General features: G+C 42.5%; 1 protein-coding gene across 1 annotated transcript; it reads right to left on the bottom strand.

Annotated features, from left to right (window-relative positions):
• Window positions 1–727: 727 nt before the first annotated feature.
• On the bottom strand, window positions 728–15884 carry TMBIM6 (transmembrane BAX inhibitor motif containing 6). Its single transcript, XM_075265504.1, has 10 exons — window positions 15778–15884; window positions 9461–9552; window positions 7627–7735; window positions 6737–6857; window positions 6115–6163; window positions 5288–5385; window positions 4546–4625; window positions 4262–4362; window positions 4076–4151; window positions 728–2664 (listed from the first exon to the last, which is right to left on the bottom strand). The coding sequence occupies exons 2-10, from the start codon at window positions 9514–9516 to the stop codon at window positions 2641–2643; spliced, it is 714 nt and encodes a 237-aa protein (XP_075121605.1). The 5' UTR covers window positions 9517–9552; window positions 15778–15884; the 3' UTR covers window positions 728–2640.
• Between the last annotated feature and the right edge of the window lie 4039 nt (window positions 15885–19923).

Here is a 19923-nt window from a genome sequence, read left to right as displayed (position 1 = left end):
CCGCGCCGTTCCTTAGTAATACCGGTTTTTACCGGTATGTAAATTAGTTCTCTGGCAGCGATGGGGGCGGACCCCAGCGCTAAAAATGCGACGAGGGCGTCCCCACCGCTGCCTGTGAACAGGATCCTGTGCCGCCTCTATCTTCTGCTGGATCCTCCCCTTCTTTCTTAGTCTTTCTTCTGACGCCTACACAGTTGGCTCTGCCACTGAGACACTAGTAGAGCCGACTGCGCATGCGCGCAATTGCGGCCTCGGAACTATGGACGCGCATGTGCAGTCGGCTCTACTAGTGTCAGAGCCGACAGAGGTGAAGCTGCCGAAGAAAGAAGGGGAGGATCCAGCAGAAGATAGAGGCGGTGCAGAATCCTGTTCTCAGGCAGCGGTGGGGACGCCCTCATCGCATTTTCAGCGCTGGGGCCCGCCCCCATCGCTGCTAGAGAACTAATTTACATACCGGTAAAAACCGGTATTACTAAGGAACGGCGCGGCAGAGATCCCATCTAAAGGTAGGAGACGAATAGCCTTTCTAAAGTCTATTCCGACGTGTTAGCCACAGAAAAATGATTTTTAATGGTAGAATCCCTTTAAACATTGAAAGAATACACTTGGCTACAAGTAGAATTTCTGAAGGTCACAGTTAAGCTATTGGGTTAGTTAGAAAATAAAATAAAAAATAATAGTGTGTATATATATATATATATATCTTAAACACACGACACGTATGTGATGAGTTCTGTAATTTTTATTTTAGTACTTTAAGAATTTGTACAAATTAATCCATAGTTTGGTTTATCAATCAAAAAGTTCCACTGTGTTCACAGTCAGAGTTAAGTCTTCAGAGAAATCACTGCACTAGAAAATAAAGTTATTATGAAACATGTTATACATTTTCACATAGAATTTTCTTTTTTTATTCAACATACTTCTTGGCACTGTTTCTAAAGCAGCTTGCCGTATCCCTAAAAGCATGCAGGGGTGAGGGCAAAGGTTGGGTAGGGACAGCAGAGGAAAGTAACACTTTAATCCAACCTCCTGCACAAAGTCTCAGACCTTAAACTGCTAACCTGTTATACCTTCAAGAAAAATCTGAAGTGGATTGCCTTACTGCAGGCAACAAAGAAATTACCATACTGGAGTAGTGTTGCCACTCACATTATGTATATATACAGGACTATATCACCTTTCACAATAATGATTCTCCCAAACATGGAATCATTACGGAGGAGGTTGGAGAACAAGATGAGAAGATGAAGCTTCTGGGAGGTGGTCATATCCCAACTACTGCATAGATGGATAGTGCACAGATCCAGTTGACTGGCCTGAGAAAAACCTTGGTCAGATCTTCTCCAATGTCATCATACAGGAGAATAGCCACATTAGAACTTTAACCAGTCACTCAACATTTGGATCAAATGTAAAGCTCTGGGCAAGTAAAGCGAGCCTAAGGAACCAGTCACTAGACGTGAAGACAGACGTCATCTATACTATATACTTCTACTCCCATAAACCACAGAAATATTTCTTATATACTACTCATGAAGCAGGTCTAGTACTAGAAGACTACACGTAATTACAGCTTATCAATACTTTTTGTGCAGGGGTTTCTTTTGGATTTGCCTTCTTACACAATAAGTGAAGACACAAAAGGATTTGTGTCTTAGGATCTTGAACGTTAGGACACTTGATCCTGGCAAGCTGGCAATGCCTAGATAAAAATGATGTCAAGGGGAGGAGGGGCTGTACAGATCTTTTTGCGCTAATATTTATACAGTGCTTAAATCATTCCTACTTCCTTCATGGGATGGCAACTTGATCGATGAATAAACACAAGATTTGGCAGAAAGCAGGGAAGCAAACACAGCTTTTACAAGTCAGGTTTGAACGACTGTGTTCAGCCAGGCACACGTGCACAGCAAAGTGACAGGGCCTCCACTGTTCAGTTCTTTTACGAGGGAGCACCAAATGATCCAGGTATGGACTGTTAGTGCAAGTGGTTAAAAACAGCTAGCAGAGCAAAAGGTTAAGCTAAGAGTCCCAGAGGCAAATGTGCTCAGACAAAAAGAAATCATTAATTCCAGTAAAGTCGAAAAATCCATCACATACTGCGGCACAGCTGGGATATTCTTACTTGCCTGAAGGTGGAACACACAAGAGAACAGTGGTGTAGAATGGAAAAAGCTAAACCCTCCTCGCTCAAAACTCGTGAGTATTCAATGTGCCACATGTTAAACTCTAGGTTAGACAGAATAGGGATTTAGAAATGCAACGTACACATGATGCACAAATTCCAGCACAATCTTGAGAATTCTGCCTTAAAAGAAGAGACTTGCTTAGGAATATTGTGCCTCAAGTATGCATCAGAGTCGTTTGTTATTTATGTGCATCATGGCAATAAAACTGACATGAAGCTTTAAGCACTCGGAAAAGAAAAGAAAGCAAATATAAAAAAGACTGTCAAAGAGAAACAGAAACAAAAGTACAAAAACATAAAAAACTGAGTTTTCTTCCCCCCCAAGCTTTTTATTACACCATGGAACACAGAGCCAAAAGGAAAGGGGGAAAAAAAAAAAAAAGTCAAAAAGAAAAAGTATGGAAATGAAAATGGCATCAGCAAGAAGATTATGGGTTGTTTATTTGCATTTATTTTCTCTCTTTCTTCTTATCCTACAAGAAAGAATAAATAATGGTTACTCCACACTGTAACATTGGAAGGCATACAAGACAGAGCATATGTAATCCCTTAACACAGGATAGGAGAGAAGTTAATAATGGCACATCCCCTTTAATGATCGTTGCAGTAATAGTATGGCACAGAGCTGTAACTGCTACATGGCTTTCAGCTTCCAGCTGTATTACACAGATGGGACCCAGTACTAGTTGCAGGAGTCATAAAGAGTCAGGAGTTTGAAAGATTGCAATGACCACCAGGAGGCCAACCAACGGCCTCCTTGCTGCCCTCCCTTATGTTACATAGGAAGTATATGTATAATGTACTGCAATACAGAAGACCTGCAATATATTGTACAGGGGGATCAAGTGAGTCTTTGTTCACTTGATTTGAAGTGATGATGTGCACGAGACTGCTGCAGCCAAACATTCTCTTTAACACCTATGATGGAATTTGTTGGACAAGACTGCTGGGCCCTGATTGGTTACAATGGTAATACATCCAAGTTGTCGCTGCAGGACAATTAATTCCAGGTTCACAAATGCGCTGGGATCTCAGTCGTTCGGATCCACCAGGGAACCCAAACAACAGAGTGCCAGTCTGCTAAAACAGCAGTTACCCACAGACACTCACAAACCCCATAGACTATAAGGGGTTCTGCAGGCTGTCTGTTGGGTTTCTGCAGTTTTTATACTGAAACCAGCAGAGACTCTGACAGAAATCTAAACCTAGTCTAAGGGACCTACAGACCTGGAAACTGTTTCAAACAACATTTCTGTAACATTTCCTTGAAAAAAAGTTTAAAAAGGGGTATTACAATCTCAAGGATCATATTCAGACTTGTAGCTTAAGTTAACTGAACTGTTTTACTCAATACATTACTTTATTTATCCTGCTCCCTTTGCCAGATACAGCTAAATCTGTCTCCTCAGTGTTTATAGCTGGTTGCCTAGATCTCTTTGATCCTGCAGAAGACTCAGTCCCTTTTCTCAGTTTACAACAAACATGAGCAGGCCGCTGCACTGAGCTGAAAACCAGGAAGTGAAGGAGAGAGGAGACAAGAGAGCAGCTGAGATCCTGGGATGACAAAACCCCTTTAAAACTAGGGCCCCATGTGGCGGAAAGACGGCAGCAAAAACCACAGTGTTTTACAGACCCCATAAACTAATCTAGTGAATCCCATCCAACACATTGCAAAACAAATAAATAAATTGCACAGCGGAAATGCCGCGATTTCAAAAACCGTCACATCACCAATTATACCTATGGTAAGGACAGTGGTTTCCTTATAGGTATAATTGAAGCAAAAAGGCTGCAGAGGAAAACTTTGCAGATTGTCTGTGCAAAGCAATGTGGGCAAAACTGTGATGAGGTTAACTTATTTGGTGAAGTTACAAAAGGACATACCTTCTCATTCATAGCCAAGATTATCATGAGTTTCCTGAAGATGGTGATGAAATCAAGAAACAGGTCTACACAGTGCCTTCAAAAGAAGAATACAAGTTGTGAACACCAAGCCAGACCATATTGTAATATAAATGTATTTGCTCAATATCACTATATGCATGTGTATGAACTAAGGCCGTGACTTACCATATGTAATCTTTGTCTCCCCTCTCAGCTTTTTCAATGATGAGTTGTGTGTCAAACAGGACAAAGCCACACATGACCAGCAAGCCAACGTACATGTGCATCTGAAACAATAACACATTCATTTATAGAATTTGTATATTTTACAGTTGCCAAAGCTGAGTATAAAAATCAGAATCCATTTTATGCCAAGTAGTAGTTCTTTCCAAGTCTTAAAAAAGCAGCCCATCAAGATGACTAAATAGTACGGTAACCCCATTTATAATCTAAGCAATGTTGTTACTTACTTTAAAGAGAAAAACAGATCCGATAAAGATATTCACCAAGGAGGAGATGGTAAGCAGGCTCAGAGCAGACATGAGAATACCTGAAGAGAAATATATTAATAGGCAATGAGGCCTATACTTTGTGCTGGCAATATCATACATATGGGCTGCAGATAAAGAATATACAAATCCAACATAGGTTTTAAAAGGGCTTGTCTGGTTTAGAAAGCATATTTTCACGCATCATTAGGGATTATGAATTAATAGAGCGGGTGCAAAATTCAGGATCCTCATCCTTTAGAGGAAAGAGAGTCTTGCTCTGGAAGACCTGCATAGACAACCGATTGATTTCAATGAGCACTGTGCAATTCCTTATCTACCTTGTGGTGACACTATAGGGACTATAGGGCAAATGGCTGGTGGTGTAAGCAGAGGGAACAGTTTGTGAAGTGTCTATTGACAATGAACACTTCTAATAAGTAGGAACCATCAAGGTGGGACTTATGCAGACAGGCAAGTGGTGCTGCTCTACACTGTAATGAATGAAGTGAAGGAAACAGCATTGCATATTTAATTATAGAGGTACGGAAACAGTGTAGAGCAGGGTTGCCTGCCCGTTTCTGTAGGCCCCACACTGATATTTGAGACTTATGGACAGTTATTTGAGTCTCAGTCATAATTTGCTAATTCATTTGAAATTAACCCTTTAACAACATATATGAAGAAGATGAAGTGATGAACTGCCACAGAAAATAGCTCTTACCTCCCAGGAAAAGGAAGCTGCGATTTCTTGAGTACAGGGCACTGAGTGTGAAGCAGATGAAGATTACAGCTGTTCCCATGAAAGCAGTAGGGATGATGCTGTGGGAAAACCAGATTGCTTAGTCCCATGAGCGTAACATCAGGACACAAAGTAACATCAGAGGTAGTCTCCATGTGTGGCCCCAAAAACACATGACTTTCTATTGCGACACCACTGGCTCATATCACGATCTAGTCATGGACTATGTTCACTACCACATTTAAGTGATTTCTCATCATATTTTTTTTTTGTTGCTGATCTGTGCCATAATGCATGAAAGGAATCTACTCAGGATCATTGTAATATGGGCACAGCTCCTGTGCCTGCGACATCTCATGGACATAACTGTACACCCATCTGTGGTAAGGCACCACTAAAATGTTTCGACATTAATAAAATTAAAACATATATTTAAGAGGGGTTATCAAAGCTTAGCAGTGCTCGCCCTACTTTTTTTTTTTTTTTTTACTAACATATAAGCAGGTCTCCTGGACCCCCATTCATTACTCTGCAGAGTACAGCTAGAGAGGTTGGAAGTTTTGTTCATTTGCTGAAGATCTGACTCTTGGACACATGACCAACTCCCCTCTACTCTATAGATCTGTATCTGGAGTAGAGCCGAGTCACTGACATCACAAGGAGCCAAAGCAGAGATCTGCAAAGGTAATGATCAGGGCTCTGGAGTACCCACTTATAGGCTAGAAATAAAGCTTATATACTACAGGAAATACACTGGAAGGCATATTTGTCCTTTAAGAACAAACATCAAATTTCTAACATGCCAATACCTGGGGTTAACTGCAATACACAGGTTTAAGATGGGGCCCAAGCCACAACCTGGAAGACAAAATGGAAATTTACTTGCTTTTAATATACCCTCCACTCTCTAGAGTTTATAACCTACATCCACCATTACAATTGCATATTTTCCTGTAACAGAGTGAGAAGATAGAGGACATGTACCTATACATATTAACTTTTCATCTAATAGATACCAAGACCTTTTCCACATTTTACCATCCAATGCTCAGCTGCTGAAGGGTGCTTTGTGTTCTGAGATATGGTGGCTTTCATTTTAGATTTTATCTTAACATTATAATATGACATGTTTACTGAAAAGTGATCTTGACAAAATAGAAGGCAACAACTCATAATTTTTAATAAGCTTAACACAAAAGCTTGAAATAATCGGCCATGTTCCTATGTACACAGCAATCACAGATTACTTAATAGCTGGAAATGTCATTTATCCAATTTATGAGTAGCCAAATATGTCACAAGAATGTGCTGGGAAGAGAAATTTCACCCTGGCGTCTATACAGGCAAGTTGATCCTATGACTCTGAGTACGACTAATACACCCTCCAAATTATTTATTCTGTTGGAAATTTGTGTAGAAAGAAAAGCTCACCAGAAAAAAAGGCAAAAGCGGCTAAAATTCCCAGGCGCTTCTTCTCATTTTCATAGCTGTGAGGAGTGAACATCAGCCATAACATGGTGCCCAGAGTACCGGCAAAGACCAGGAAGTTGCCCTGCAATGAAAAGACAGAAAGGAACTTCATCAATCCCTTCAACATTACAGTAATGCAGTAACAGATGATAAACGATAAAAGTTTTTCTCCAAAAAAAATTACAGCTTTATATTACTTCAATGAGCACAAAGACTTTGGCAAACAGTGCAGTTAAACCTATTCCTGTGCTCTGCAGACATATAATGGCTGACATCATAGGACTTCTTTAATGGCCATGCCAGAAGTTTTACTAGCGACCAGGTTCATTGTTAGGGAGGGGGGAGAAATGAGAGGGAACAATGAAACAGTGGGGGAGATTTACTAAGCAAGATGTGCCAGAATTCTGCTTCACGACTCTTGCCAAATTTATTTTAGACACTTTTGCCACCACTCTCGAAAATGAAGAGGGAAAATGGAGTGGAATATAATGCATCACAAAATCAATGTTATGATGGACAATAGTCTGCCTATAATAAGTCAACATGAGGTGGTTTAAAGCTGGTTATAAAGAAGCCCCAAGTTTACCATGACTGAGAACCACTTCGATAAATTTGGCTAACTGTATAAATTTAGATATGATTTAAGGCGTCCTGAGAATGCAAATTCAGCTTGACCACAGCCAAGCTGAACAGGATGCATCTGTGTCCCCATACATTTCAGTGGGAACATCGGAGATAGCATAGTGCTGGTTCAACTAACTGTACAGCAAGAATGAAGAAAGCGAATTGTGACTAGTGGTTCTGGACTCAGTCGTGAAAATATAACATGACAGTAAATTACAAGAACTCACTTGCAGAAATCCGAATACGACATTTGCATAAGCACCAGCAGCAGCTACCAGCATGCATAGGGCAAAGCTGCTATACACTCTCTTCAAGTGCTGCTGCGTGGACTGAGAACTGTAACAGAGAAGACAAGGCAAACAGGTTAATCGATGACTTCACATTACTGATCTACAGACTTTAATGTCCAAAATGAAATTTAACATAAAAAAAGAACAACTTATATTTTATTAAAAAGGTAAACCATAGGGTGTAAGTGACTGATATTCTTTTGCAAGAAATCAAGTTATATGCCATTTTCAAAGCAAACCCCCCCCCCCCAAAAAAAAAAATAAAAAAAAAATCTTATAGGCAGTATCATGAAAGATGCCAGTTGTCAGCTGTCCCTTTTTATACTTTGTAATACTTGCATTATCACTCCCTTGCTGAGTCTCACATTGGTGTCTGATCTTCCTGCTCCTGTGTTGACACAACATGCGCCTATTGTAGTCACTCAATGGCTGTAATGGCGATACGTAGATACCACAGAGATCACAGCTTCAAGCCAGCGATTGTTCTACCCACTACAGCAATGTCATGTCAATGTGACCGCTGCAGCCAGAGACCAGTGAAGTCAAGTGTATCAGGCACCATTCCAGCTGGCTACCAGTAGGCAACCAAATGGCTAACTGATAGGACATTTGTGCTCTAAGCCTCAGCCAATTAAAGGGAAGCATATAGCAAAGCCACGCTCCCTTAACATAAAGTTATTACTACTTTCCTTCCAAACATATTTGTTGACTAGATAAAGCAGCTTCCAGACACCTCTGACCTACCCATCTACAAGGGAGAAAGAATCCGACATAATGACAGATTGCTGAACACCCCTTACCGCTGACATTAGGGACAGGTGATAGAAGTGGCCAACTTGATTCTGATCAAGAAACATACAAATCCATGTTAACACCTGACCATCCTATCATTCTGTTCACACCACATGATGGAAATCCTTATCTCTTTACCTTACTGCCTAGCTGGCAGACAACACCAGTGCAAGTATGGACTCTGCATGAAACTGAATTTATCTGAAAAGACGATCTGCACACTTGGATGGTGAATAACCTTCATGTCAATGATTAACTTAATACTTAATTCCTACATATCTAAAATAAGACAACCTACTGCAAAGATTCAACTAAACTGGTGTGCTGTAACATAGCATAGCCGCTCTGTGTAGTGCCTGCTGAGAACATGGCTCTCTTTAAAGGGGTATTCCAGGCAAATATTATTGATGCCCCATCAACAACATCATTTTTCTAGGAAACCCCCTTAAAAAACCCTGAAAGGTCACTTTTTACTACCATAATATAACAATTCCAGAGCATCTTCTCTTAGATCTGCAGTGAACTGAAAGACTGTTTCTTTATATATAAATGGACAACTGGGTATTTCCAGTTGAGGGTCTGCCTGACACTGTCCCGTCAAAACTGACTAAGTAGGGACACAGCGCTTTTCTTACATACATTCACGTTTGTCATGCACAAAAGCAGATAAATTATTCCTGCATTGCCAGGAGGAATAACTAAGGAATGGTACAATGCAGAGATGAAATGACAATCCTGGGTTACTGTTTGTATATACTAAAGCAGTCTTACAGAATATACTTATAACATCTGGGCTTATTCTGATTGAGTAAATTGTACAGGAATAGTCCACAAATAACATGAAAATTCTCAGCAACACAGACCTGAAGAGTCACAATGTGTAGAAACTTGGCTTTAAAAGACACCCAGATCTTGCCAAAAGGACCAGTGACCCAAAACAGCAAGACAAAAGTGAACAGTACTATAATAAAATACTTACATGTGTGAAAACTTGAGGAGGGCATCAAAGTTGATATTCCGATCAAGAAAATCCATAGTGTAAAGGATTATAGGCGTCTTCTGTCCGAACCCCTGTAAAGATGAGAGTAAAATGGAATTAAAGAGGTCGCTGGTCCGATACCAAACGAACGCGATTTGAGCAGCGAGGGGAGAGATCTGCTGTGCTGTGAGAGGAGCCAGGTAGAATGATCTTACTGGAGTTTCTTCCGGGTGACTCAGTCTTATGGAGGCCCAGGGGATCTCTTGATCTAGATGGTGCAATTATTGCAGGCTGTTGCAAGAAAACTATAGGCTCAGGCTTTTCCAAAGAGAATACGCATCACTGTCGGTCGGGAGTCCCGCCCCACGCCAGTCATTAATATGGCTAATGATTTCCCTTGGCAACAACAATGACTGCGCACAGGTAGCTAAGGAATGGTAAATTAATACTCCAAATCCGTAATAAAAACTGTACGCAATAAGACATGTAGGTTTTTTCTGTCCGCTTGAAAAGTCAGACATCTTTAGAAAGGGACACTTAAGGACAGGCACGAAGTGTAAAACAACGCACCCGATCTCCATTTAAATCAATGAAAAATGTCACGGACACAGCTAGTGTCCGCTGCTAAAGTCCGCGCAAGATTTTGAACAGACATTAGCAGTGGACACTACCTGTCGGACACCAATGGTAGTGTGAACGCCCCCTAACTGCTGTTTTAGCTGTCCGGTTCTCCTTCGTTTAGGTCCACAAACTGAGGTCTGTGTGAGGATATGAACCAAAGGACACTCAGCAGATCCCATTATAGTTTGTCCGGTCCTCAGTCGTTCGGCTCCACCAGAAGACCCAAACAACAGAGATCTGTGTGAGGATGTGAACCTAGCCTGAGGCCTAGTTCACATCTGTGTTTGGGTTTCTCTTTGGGAGTTTGCTTGGGCACCCCTGAATGGAAACCTATGCGCATAGAAAAGCAGTTACCTGGGAAAACCTGCTGACCACATAGACTATAATAGGGCCCATGTGGTATTTGCAGGAAACATGCGGAGAGAAATGTCCTGCAAGCACCACTTTTCTCTCAGTGTGCCCTTTACATCCAAAATTCAATGTGAGTCAATGCAGGTGTAAAGATATCCAACATCCATCCAATCTGCAGGGTATTTGAATGGCAAATAGAAATCATGCAAAGCTTCTCAACCTGGAGGAGCAAGCAGGCTCAAGGTATTACAGGAATACTGTATATACTTGAGTATAAACCGACCCGAATATAAGCAGAGGTCCCTATTTATTTTTTTTCTAATTGTAGATATGTATATCCTATTTTCTGTATATTATGGGGATAACCTAATAGCTAATGTAGTTGTGGTCTACTTCACATGCGGCAATTTACAGCCCCTCCACCATAACAGGATGAAAAAAAATAAAAAAAATTATCACCCCAGCCAGATACTTAGACAAATGCAACTGGATACCAATTGTATAATCAACTAATCCCATAAACCCTTTTTAATTCCAGGAAACAGGCTGGAAATCCAGAACAGAGCTCAGGTGAAGGGAACATTAAGAATTTTAATGCAATTTCCCTACTTGAAGTTACACAATAAACTGGATTAACACCTGTTACACATTGTAGTGCAGCATGGAGGAGCCAGAAAATCAAGTTCCACCACAATCATGAGTATTTCCTCATGTACTGAATACTTGTGACGCTTTATGATCAATCTCCTGAGGTCATGCTGGATTTGTAACTAGAAAAACGGTTATTAGGCGACATGCACACGACCATATGTGTATTGCCGGGCCGTCATTGAACGGCACTTGGGTGACATCTGTGTGGCGCCTGTGCCCCCATTCATTACGGTACGTGAGCACAGTCCGCAAAATGCCCAGGACTTATAACTCCAAATCAATCATTCACATTAATAATAATACATTTTATTTATATAGCGCCAACATATTCCGCAGCGCTGTATAATTTGTAGGGTTCAGATACAGACAGATACATAACAAAGAACGTCATTTCACACAATGGGACTGAGGGCCCTGCTCGCAAGAGCTATGAGGAAGAGGGGTGACACAAGAGGTAGCAGGGGCGGCATTGCTTATACAGTATTCAGACATTACTTTTTTTGTTTCAATATACAGTACAGGTGCAGAAGACAAGAAACTTCAGGCTGAGTTACTTTCTACATATTAGTCTACAAAGAACGAAGGGGGTAGAATGAGGCTGCTAGAAAACACTCACATAATTGCTGCTTCTACACTGTTAGTCTGTGCTCTTTTAAGATTGCTAGGTTTGTAGATGAGGGGCTACTAGTGTACAGAATTAGGAAATAAGGCAATAAAATATCCAGTAGCAGCCTTCTTCCACTCCTCCCTTCTCTATAGACAGCTGTATGCGAAGATTAATACAGAGACAAATATTATGTAAACAAGCAGATTGAAACGAAGGAGCAGGACAACAGCTAAGTGGCGGAGGAAAAAAAACAGCTTTTGCATAATATAAAAGATGATCCTCTAGTGATTCCAATAGTTTGGAATTGGGGCCAACTGTGCTGGAATCAGTGGAGTGGGGTTAAGAACTGGAGTTGGTGAAGGTGGTGAAATAATTATAACTAGCAATAACTATATACTGGAATGCTTTATTAATGTATATGTCCAACACAACACGTAAAGATTTTTTTTTTTTTTTTTTAACTGTAAATCATATAAAAGTTCACATAAAGGAGAGGGAGAAGAGAAAAAACCTTACACATAACTTAGAAATAATCCATTAACCAACTAGTCAAAGAGCTATGGCACCGTTCCAATGTAATAAAGCACGTTTACCTGGTACAAGACAGCTGTTAATCTATATAGTTCTATACAGAAGTGCTGTTAGCAACAATATTCTAGATGTTGCAGGTCACACCTTTACCTGTAAAGCACAAACAGGGATTTAAGGCTAGGTGTTGGAGAGACACATGAGTCTATGGGGTCTGCTGACCTGAACAATGGGGAGCCGAATGCCAGTGTCAACCTAGCATAAGGCTCCACAATGTTTTAGGATGCTGAGTAAACCAAGCTTGGAAAAAACAAAAGCAAAACAAAACAAACAGCTGCATTTTACAATACCAGCAAAACAGATCAGATTTTGTTTAATCTCATCCACATATTATGGAGGGGAGGGGGGGGGGGGGGAACAGTACAGAAAATGCAGCATGTTAATTTTAGTTACGGAATCGCAAGTATTTTCTCTATATATTTCACAGAAGAAGAAAAACCTCAATAAATAACACTGCAGAAATAAATAGCGTATTTTCTCCGTTTCTCTACAAGAGTCTTAGCCTAAAGCAAATTCCCCTTAAAGAGGGCCTTTCACCACTTGGGGCACATGCGGTTTTATACACCGCTAGAAATCCAATCCTGCGCTGAATTCAGCGCACTATTGGCTTTCATGCTCTGTGCCCCCAGGTGAAGAGCTATCGGTGCCAGTACTGCAGCTCTTTACCGTCAGAAGCGCGTTCCTGACAGTCAGTCAGGAACGCCATTCCTCACAGCAGTGCCTATAGCGCTGTACTGTGAGAGCGGGGAGGAATGCCCCTCCAGTTACTAGTCTATGGACAAGTACTACCAGTTTCAGAGCTATAGGCATTGCTGTGAGGAAGGGTGTTCCTGACTGACTGTAAGGAACGCCCTTCTGACGGTGAAAAGCTACAGTACTGGCACCGATAGCTCTTCATCGGGGGCACAGAAGATGAAAGCCAACAGTTCACTGAATTCAGCGCAGTGTAGGCTTTCTAGCGGGGTATAAAACCGCATGTGCCCCAAGTGGTGAAAGGTCCTCTTTAAGCTATTAAACTGTATCTGGGACAACTCCTAAATGACATATTGCTCCATATGGCAATCCACCACTGTCTGATAAAGGGCAGCAGTTAGTTAAATACAGATATCGGCTGATTATTATTATATTGAATATTTTTCAGTCGCCATCTGTGTAGTATCCACAGTTTCATGGACCCATTGACTTTTAATGGAAAACCCAGGTCTACGAAAACGAAGCAATGTTTCCAAACACCCACCAGTTGATAATTTATAACCAAAAGTGCTTTTTAATAGGCCAGGCTCCTCTGAAGGTATTTCCCCAATCTTATATGATGACATATCATTAGGACATACAGTACACTCATTATATGATTGGTGGCTGACTAGCTTAAGTGTATGACGCCCTGCTGGGCTATCCTGCACTAAAAGCAGTCGGTAGCAGCACTTTGCAGGGAAAACATCCAAGAGGATAGAGGGCTACGTCAGAGTGGTTTCCTTTTTATTCTCAGGAACAATGATATCTCTGACTGTTCTGCAAAAAGATCAACATTTATTTTTCCATATGTTATCACATATGCAATTGTTTCATGCATATTTGCTGTTTTATGCTAAATATTGTGGAGTTTTTTACTTTATTCACATGCCGGCGAAACCTGGAGTGGGTGAAAAAATTCTATTACACCTGTGTACCTTTCTTTGGCTCATAGTCACTGACGTGTGAATAAGGCTTTAGGTAAATTTACATATCCAGATTTGAGGGGTTTTTTTTTTGCATGCAGGGGTGTGGATCATAATAGGAGAAAAAGTATGAAGAGTATGCGCTTCTAACCCTCCAGGTTTTGGCTTCAAAAACCTGAACAACATATAAAAGTATTCTTACAAGAAATGAAGCTTAAGAATAAACAGAGAAGTAGTCAAGGAATTCCCCTAGCAGAAAAAAAATGAAACATATATATATATATATATATATATATATATATATAAAAAAAATTTTTTTATGGCCTGCTAAACTGATGTGACAACAACAAGGTGAATGTATTCTAATAGATTTGGTGTCACCATTTAATTTTAAATCAAGTCCCTGGAGGAAAATTTTAAGCTTTTCCACTGGATAACACAAAATATTACACAATCCAGCATACGTCAGGTCCTTGTGATGACAAATGTTCAGAACAGACACTAAGGTTAGATCCACACAAAAGGGGTGCAAAATGGCAGTGAAAACATTCCCCACACATTTCAGAAAATAGGACATAACTTACATTTTCACAAAATAACAGACATGAGAATAGTCCCCATTAATTGATAGTGAAATGAATACTGAATCTAGCCTAAAACTATCAAAATGAGGGGTACACACAGGACACTCAGCATCACTGCACCAAATATTAGAGCCTTCCTTTTTATTCTAACACTGGTGTCAATGAGGACGGATACAAATGGACAGTGTTCTTTTTGGACTTAACACTATGACAGTTTGACACAGTGGAGTCTTCACATAGAGACTTTGACAAGGATGTGAACAGAGCCTTAGTGTCTGCTGTTGATGGATCAGAAAAACAAATATTAAAACCATGGTGTGAATATAGCCTGAGAATTATAACAGATACTCGAATGTTTTATGTAACCTTTATAGCAAAAGCCAGGAGTAGATTAGAAAGGGTTAGAAACTAGAAAGAGCAAGATGAGATTTTGGTCTTATGACTTCGAGACAGATGGACTTTACTGGAGCTTGGAAATCTGAGAACAAAATTTATGAGGAAGTCACTATCCTAATGTTCATGCTACTGTTATTCGGAAGATTTTGGACAGATCCTACTCTTATACTCCTGGCCCATCATCATATGGTCAGTATGTTAGATATAGCAGTGCTGGATCTGTCATTGTCAGCGTATGCCCACAATAGCACTGCGGCACACAGATGCCAGCTGTCTGTATATAATATTTACACCCCTTCCCTCGTTCTATAAAAATCTCACATGATGGCCGGGCACGGTTTCTTTCACTTTCATTTACAGAAGTCTCCCTTGGTTTCCGCAGGCTCCATGCAGCTGTTACATATCACAACATATGGGGAGATTTATGAAACGGTATAAAACGTGTCTGTAACCCATAGCAACCAATCACAGCGCAGCTTTTATTGTGTATTGGTACTTATACATGAAAGCTGTGCTGTGATTGGTGGCGAGCCCTTCTCTCTGCCTGTATTGCCTCAGTGTTGCAATGCTGTCATCATGTTGTGTAATGCTGCCAGTCACCTGTGCCCTATACCGTGCCACTGTCACCCAGGTGCTCGCAGTACTAAGTACACAGCAGACATACATGAGCTGTATACAGTATATACATGTAGGCGAGGGGCAGGCCGCGGTTATATGCGGTACCGCGGGTATTCCGAAAAGGCCCCTGTTTTCATTATACAGTCTTCAATAGCCAGAATGGCGGCCACCACCCTGCCGTCCCCTGCCATACACCGGTATGTCCAGCTTGTGCCCCGGTCTTTAGCAGCTGCCACCACTTACCTGTCTAAGTGTCTGTGTCGCCTCTCGGTTTGTCCCTTCGCTTCCGCCGTACGTGTCACACCACCAGATAACAGCATTAACGGCCCCGCCCCTCAGCACTTTGTTCCCCTGCGTCACGGTACGTCTGCAGCTTCTACACAGCGCACTGCTATTGGCTGAAGCCTACGTTACTAACCCTTCGCTATCCAATCAGAATCATTGATACGTGTTTGTCCCTCCTGCTTTGTTTTTATTCTGCAGCAGCGCCCCTAGTGGAGGTAAATAAGCATTGTTTGTCTCCGTGATATCACGACCTTCTGCTCCTATGTCAGGATACATGCTGCATACTTGTCAGGGCTATATGCTTTAGACCCCCTCAGTGGGTGCATAGGACAGTTAGTTTTTTATCCACGTCACAGATTTTTTGCAGACATTTCTACAACTGTTCCATTGCAGAAATCCTTGTGTATGGCTAGGGGCAGATACATATTGCAGAAGGCCCCTGTGCAGCTATTATGTCGCCCTCTTCCCCCCAAAGTCTTTTTACCAGTAAGAGAACAGTCAGCGGGGCCTCAGTGGACGTTTGTGCAAATCAGCTTCACATAAGATGTGTCTACCCCTAAATAGCCCCAAAAAATGGATGATTCTTGGACATGAAAAACATGGCTGAGAATTGGCCATGGATGTATGAACATAGCCTTCCCATTTACCTTACCACTGCTGCCTCTCATTCCATGTAAAGCAGACAAGTCTGTTACACAGGGCTATTCTTTATATGTAATGGCAGCAGTCCTACATAAGTAAAGGCAGCGGAAATAAAAGCTACCGGAACCCACTGAATTCAATGGGAGGTGTTTTTTCCAACGTGGAAAATTCAGCGTCAAATAAAACGACATTTTCCTCCATGTGAATGGAACCTACGACCCGCTCTTCTGCCGAAATTAATGGCACCGATATCTCCAGCACAGGGGCACATACTGTGAAAGCTGGCAGTGCAGTGAATTGTCTTTCTAGTGGTATATTATACCACCCATCTCTGAGGACATGAAAGGTCTAGGTTTAGGACAGCCATAGGACCTGCTCCATAATTTGCAGCTCTTCAATTTGGCCTGGACACACGGCCACAAAAACAACGACCGTGTGTACCGAACCATTAAAATATAATAGTCCACAATAGTGGATAAAAAATATGGTCATATGCCTTACAAGTTATGCTGGGTTCACACCAGCGTTCGGGTCTCCGTTATCAGCTTTCCGTCTTGTGCATGCTGAAGATGGAAACCTGTCATGCGGAGTCCAGCCGTGAGCGCCGGTGAGTGTTTTATGCTCTCTGCGGCGAAATAGTTTTTTTTAAACCGGACACAGAGTACTACATGTCCGACTCTGTGTCCGGTTAAAAAAAACGGTTTTGCTGCGGAGAGCATAAAACGTTCATGGCCGGAACACTTTTCAAACCCATTCAAATGAATGGGTATGAAAGATACTGGCAGGTTTTCATCTCCTGCCCTGTTTTGTGCAGGAAACAGAAACCTGCATAAGGCCAGGGCCCCACGGGACGTAAACGCCGCAATTTGCCCATAGCGGAGACGCTGCGGGAAAAATCATGGCGTTTCACAGTGCAAGCAAAGGGGATGGGATTCATGTGAATCCCATGCCCACTTTGCGGAAGAAATCGCAGCGCGGACATATTGTGATTTGAAAAGTCATTGTGGCTTTGCAAATCGCAGCATGTCAATTATATCTACGGAAACGCCAGCAGCTTTCCCGTAGATATAATGTTAAGAGAAAGTCCGCAGAGGAAAACTCTGTGAACTTTCTCTTCAAGGCGCTGCGGAAAGAACCACAATGCGTTCACGCAGCGGTTCTTTCCACAGCGCTTTAGCACTGCGATTACGGCCCGTGGGGCCTTAGCTTAACAGAGTCCCGGGCACAGATGTGAACGAGCCCTGAGTAACTCCACGTGCCTCATAGTAATAGCAGTTAACCCCATTGTGTCCCTCACATTAACCCCCTGTGTACCTCCCATAACAGCTACTGATATGTGAAAGACATGAAGGTAATAATTAGGTATCTTCATTATTATTACACTGGATTGTAGAGGAGGAGGGCTCATAGGTCACAAACTCACTCTCCTCTGCCGGCTCAGCAGGGACTGAGCAGTGTGTGTGTGTGTGTGTGGGGGGGGGGGGGGGGGGGGGGATGCAGCAGAGAGCTGGGGGATTGGGGAAAAGTGAAAACACTCAAGGGCAGAGCGGGACAATCTCTAAACTGTCCGGGACAGCGTGACTGTCCCACCAAAATCGGGACTGTTGGGACAGGCATGTTACAGGCATGTCTGCGGCCCGCACAAAAGTCTCAAACTTTGTCTCTAAACTCCATGAGCTCTCCATGAGCCCCTGTTCAGCTGTACAGACTACACATATGATATGTCCACCCTTATGTATGCCCCACAACAATCTCTTTCAGATATATGCAACTTTCTTTCTATGTTAGAAATTTCTTTAAAAAAAAAATTTCTGTGCACTAAGCAGTGCTTTTTTGTGTTTGGCCACTAGGTGGCTCTATGATGCATAACCCATTTTTTTTAAAAATGTTTTGCTTAGGGAGCGTTCACACTACCGTCGGTGTCCGACATGTAGTGTCCGCTCAAAATCTGTCACGGACACTAGGAGCGGACACTAGATGTGTCCGCTCCACCTGTCATTCACTTGAATGGGCATCGGGTGCGTTCTTTTGCACTCCGTGCCCGTCCTTCCCTGTCCGCAAGAGAAGATGTCCGACTTCTCAAGCGGACAGAGGAACCCTGCATGCAGGGTTTTTCTGTCCGCTTGAGAAGTCGGACATCTTCTCTTGCGGACAGGGAAGGACGGGCACGGAGTGCAAAAGAACGCACGCGATGCCCATTCAAGTGAATGACAGGTGGAGCGGACACATCTAGTGTCCGCTCCTAGTGTCCGTGACAGATTTTGAGCGAACACTAGGAGCGGACACTACATGTCGGACACCGACGGTAGTATGAACGCCCCCTTACTTATATAGCGCCATCATCATCACAGCACTTTTACAGGTATTGTCAACACTGCCCCATATAGAGCTCACAATCTAAATTTCCAATCACTGTCTGTGGGAGGAAACTGGTGTACCCCCATACACATGCGTAACTAGAAAAGATCCCCCCCACAGCATAGCGCCCCATTTACACACACTATAATGTCCCAAAGTGGCCTCCAGACAATATAATATTCCACAATTTTCTCTCCATACACTAGAATGTGTTATAGTGCCTCCTGCACACAGTGTAATGTCCCATAGCATTACATTACATTAGTAGTCCCTCTACACAGTAAAATGTCATATAGCGGCTGCTCCTCACAGTATCATTTCCTATAGTGGCCCCTCTACACAGTATTATGTCCCATAGTGGCCTCAATGGTGTTCGTTGCAAATATTACAAAAATTTTGGGGTCAGCAGTACCTGACATTTATGGGGTACACCACCCACAAACTATTATTAAACTCTAGGGTCTTTTCAGACCCCAGAGTTTAGTGATCGGAGGCCCAGGAGAGGTGACAAATAAAAAAACCAGTGGTACTCACCTCTCCTGTGGACCTCCCTGCTGTTTTTCTCTTCAATGACATCACAGACATTGCAACACCAGTCTGACCACGTAACTTCAATATATAGGCCTGAATACAGGTGAGCGTCGCACCGGATCCCAGGAGAGGTAACACTGGTTTTTATGTTCGCTTACCTCCCCTGGGCCTCCAATCATTATGTTCTGGGGTCCGAAGAGACCCCAGAGTATAATAATAGCTGTATTTTTGGGGGTTAGCCCAACAAGTACTCTTGCCGTGGGCCCGTGGCAGCGCCGCACCTCACATGAGGCGACCTAAAGCGAGCGCTTCAGGCGGCGCTATGTCAGGGCCCCAGGGAGGGCGGCATTTTTGATTACCTAAGGACTGGACTGGCTTAGCATCGAGCGGTGGTTTGGGGAGGCCACTGGAGCAGCGCTGCTCCAGCAGCCTCCCCTCACGCTCAGGCAGAGAGCAGGTCCTCTCCATGCCTGCTCTCTGCCCGCGAACGGTGCTAAGCCCCGCCCCTTCGCTCTACCACGCCCCCTTCCCTCGGCCACACCCCTTCGCTCCGCCCCCTCCTCCCGGGGGGGG

Source organism: Leptodactylus fuscus, chromosome 2 (assembly GCF_031893055.1).
Source record: "Leptodactylus fuscus isolate aLepFus1 chromosome 2, aLepFus1.hap2, whole genome shotgun sequence".
Classification (NCBI taxonomy): Eukaryota; Metazoa; Chordata; class Amphibia; order Anura; family Leptodactylidae; genus Leptodactylus; species Leptodactylus fuscus.
Note: the sequence above shows the minus strand (reverse complement) of the source record. Positions and strands in the feature narration are given on the sequence as shown.

Coding starts and splice junctions, on each gene's coding strand:
- TMBIM6 (XM_075265504.1), bottom strand. CDS start 9,516: ATGGATTTTCTTGATCGGAATATCAACTTTGATGCCCTCCTCAAGTTT. Junction 5,386..6,114: donor TGTATTGCAGTTAACCCCAG/GTATTGGCATGT, acceptor GTTTTCCCACAG/CATCATCCCTACTGCTTTCA. Junction 4,363..4,545: donor GATCTGTTTTTCTCTTTAAA/GTAAGTAACAAC, acceptor TTATTGTTTCAG/ATGCACATGTACGTTGGCTT.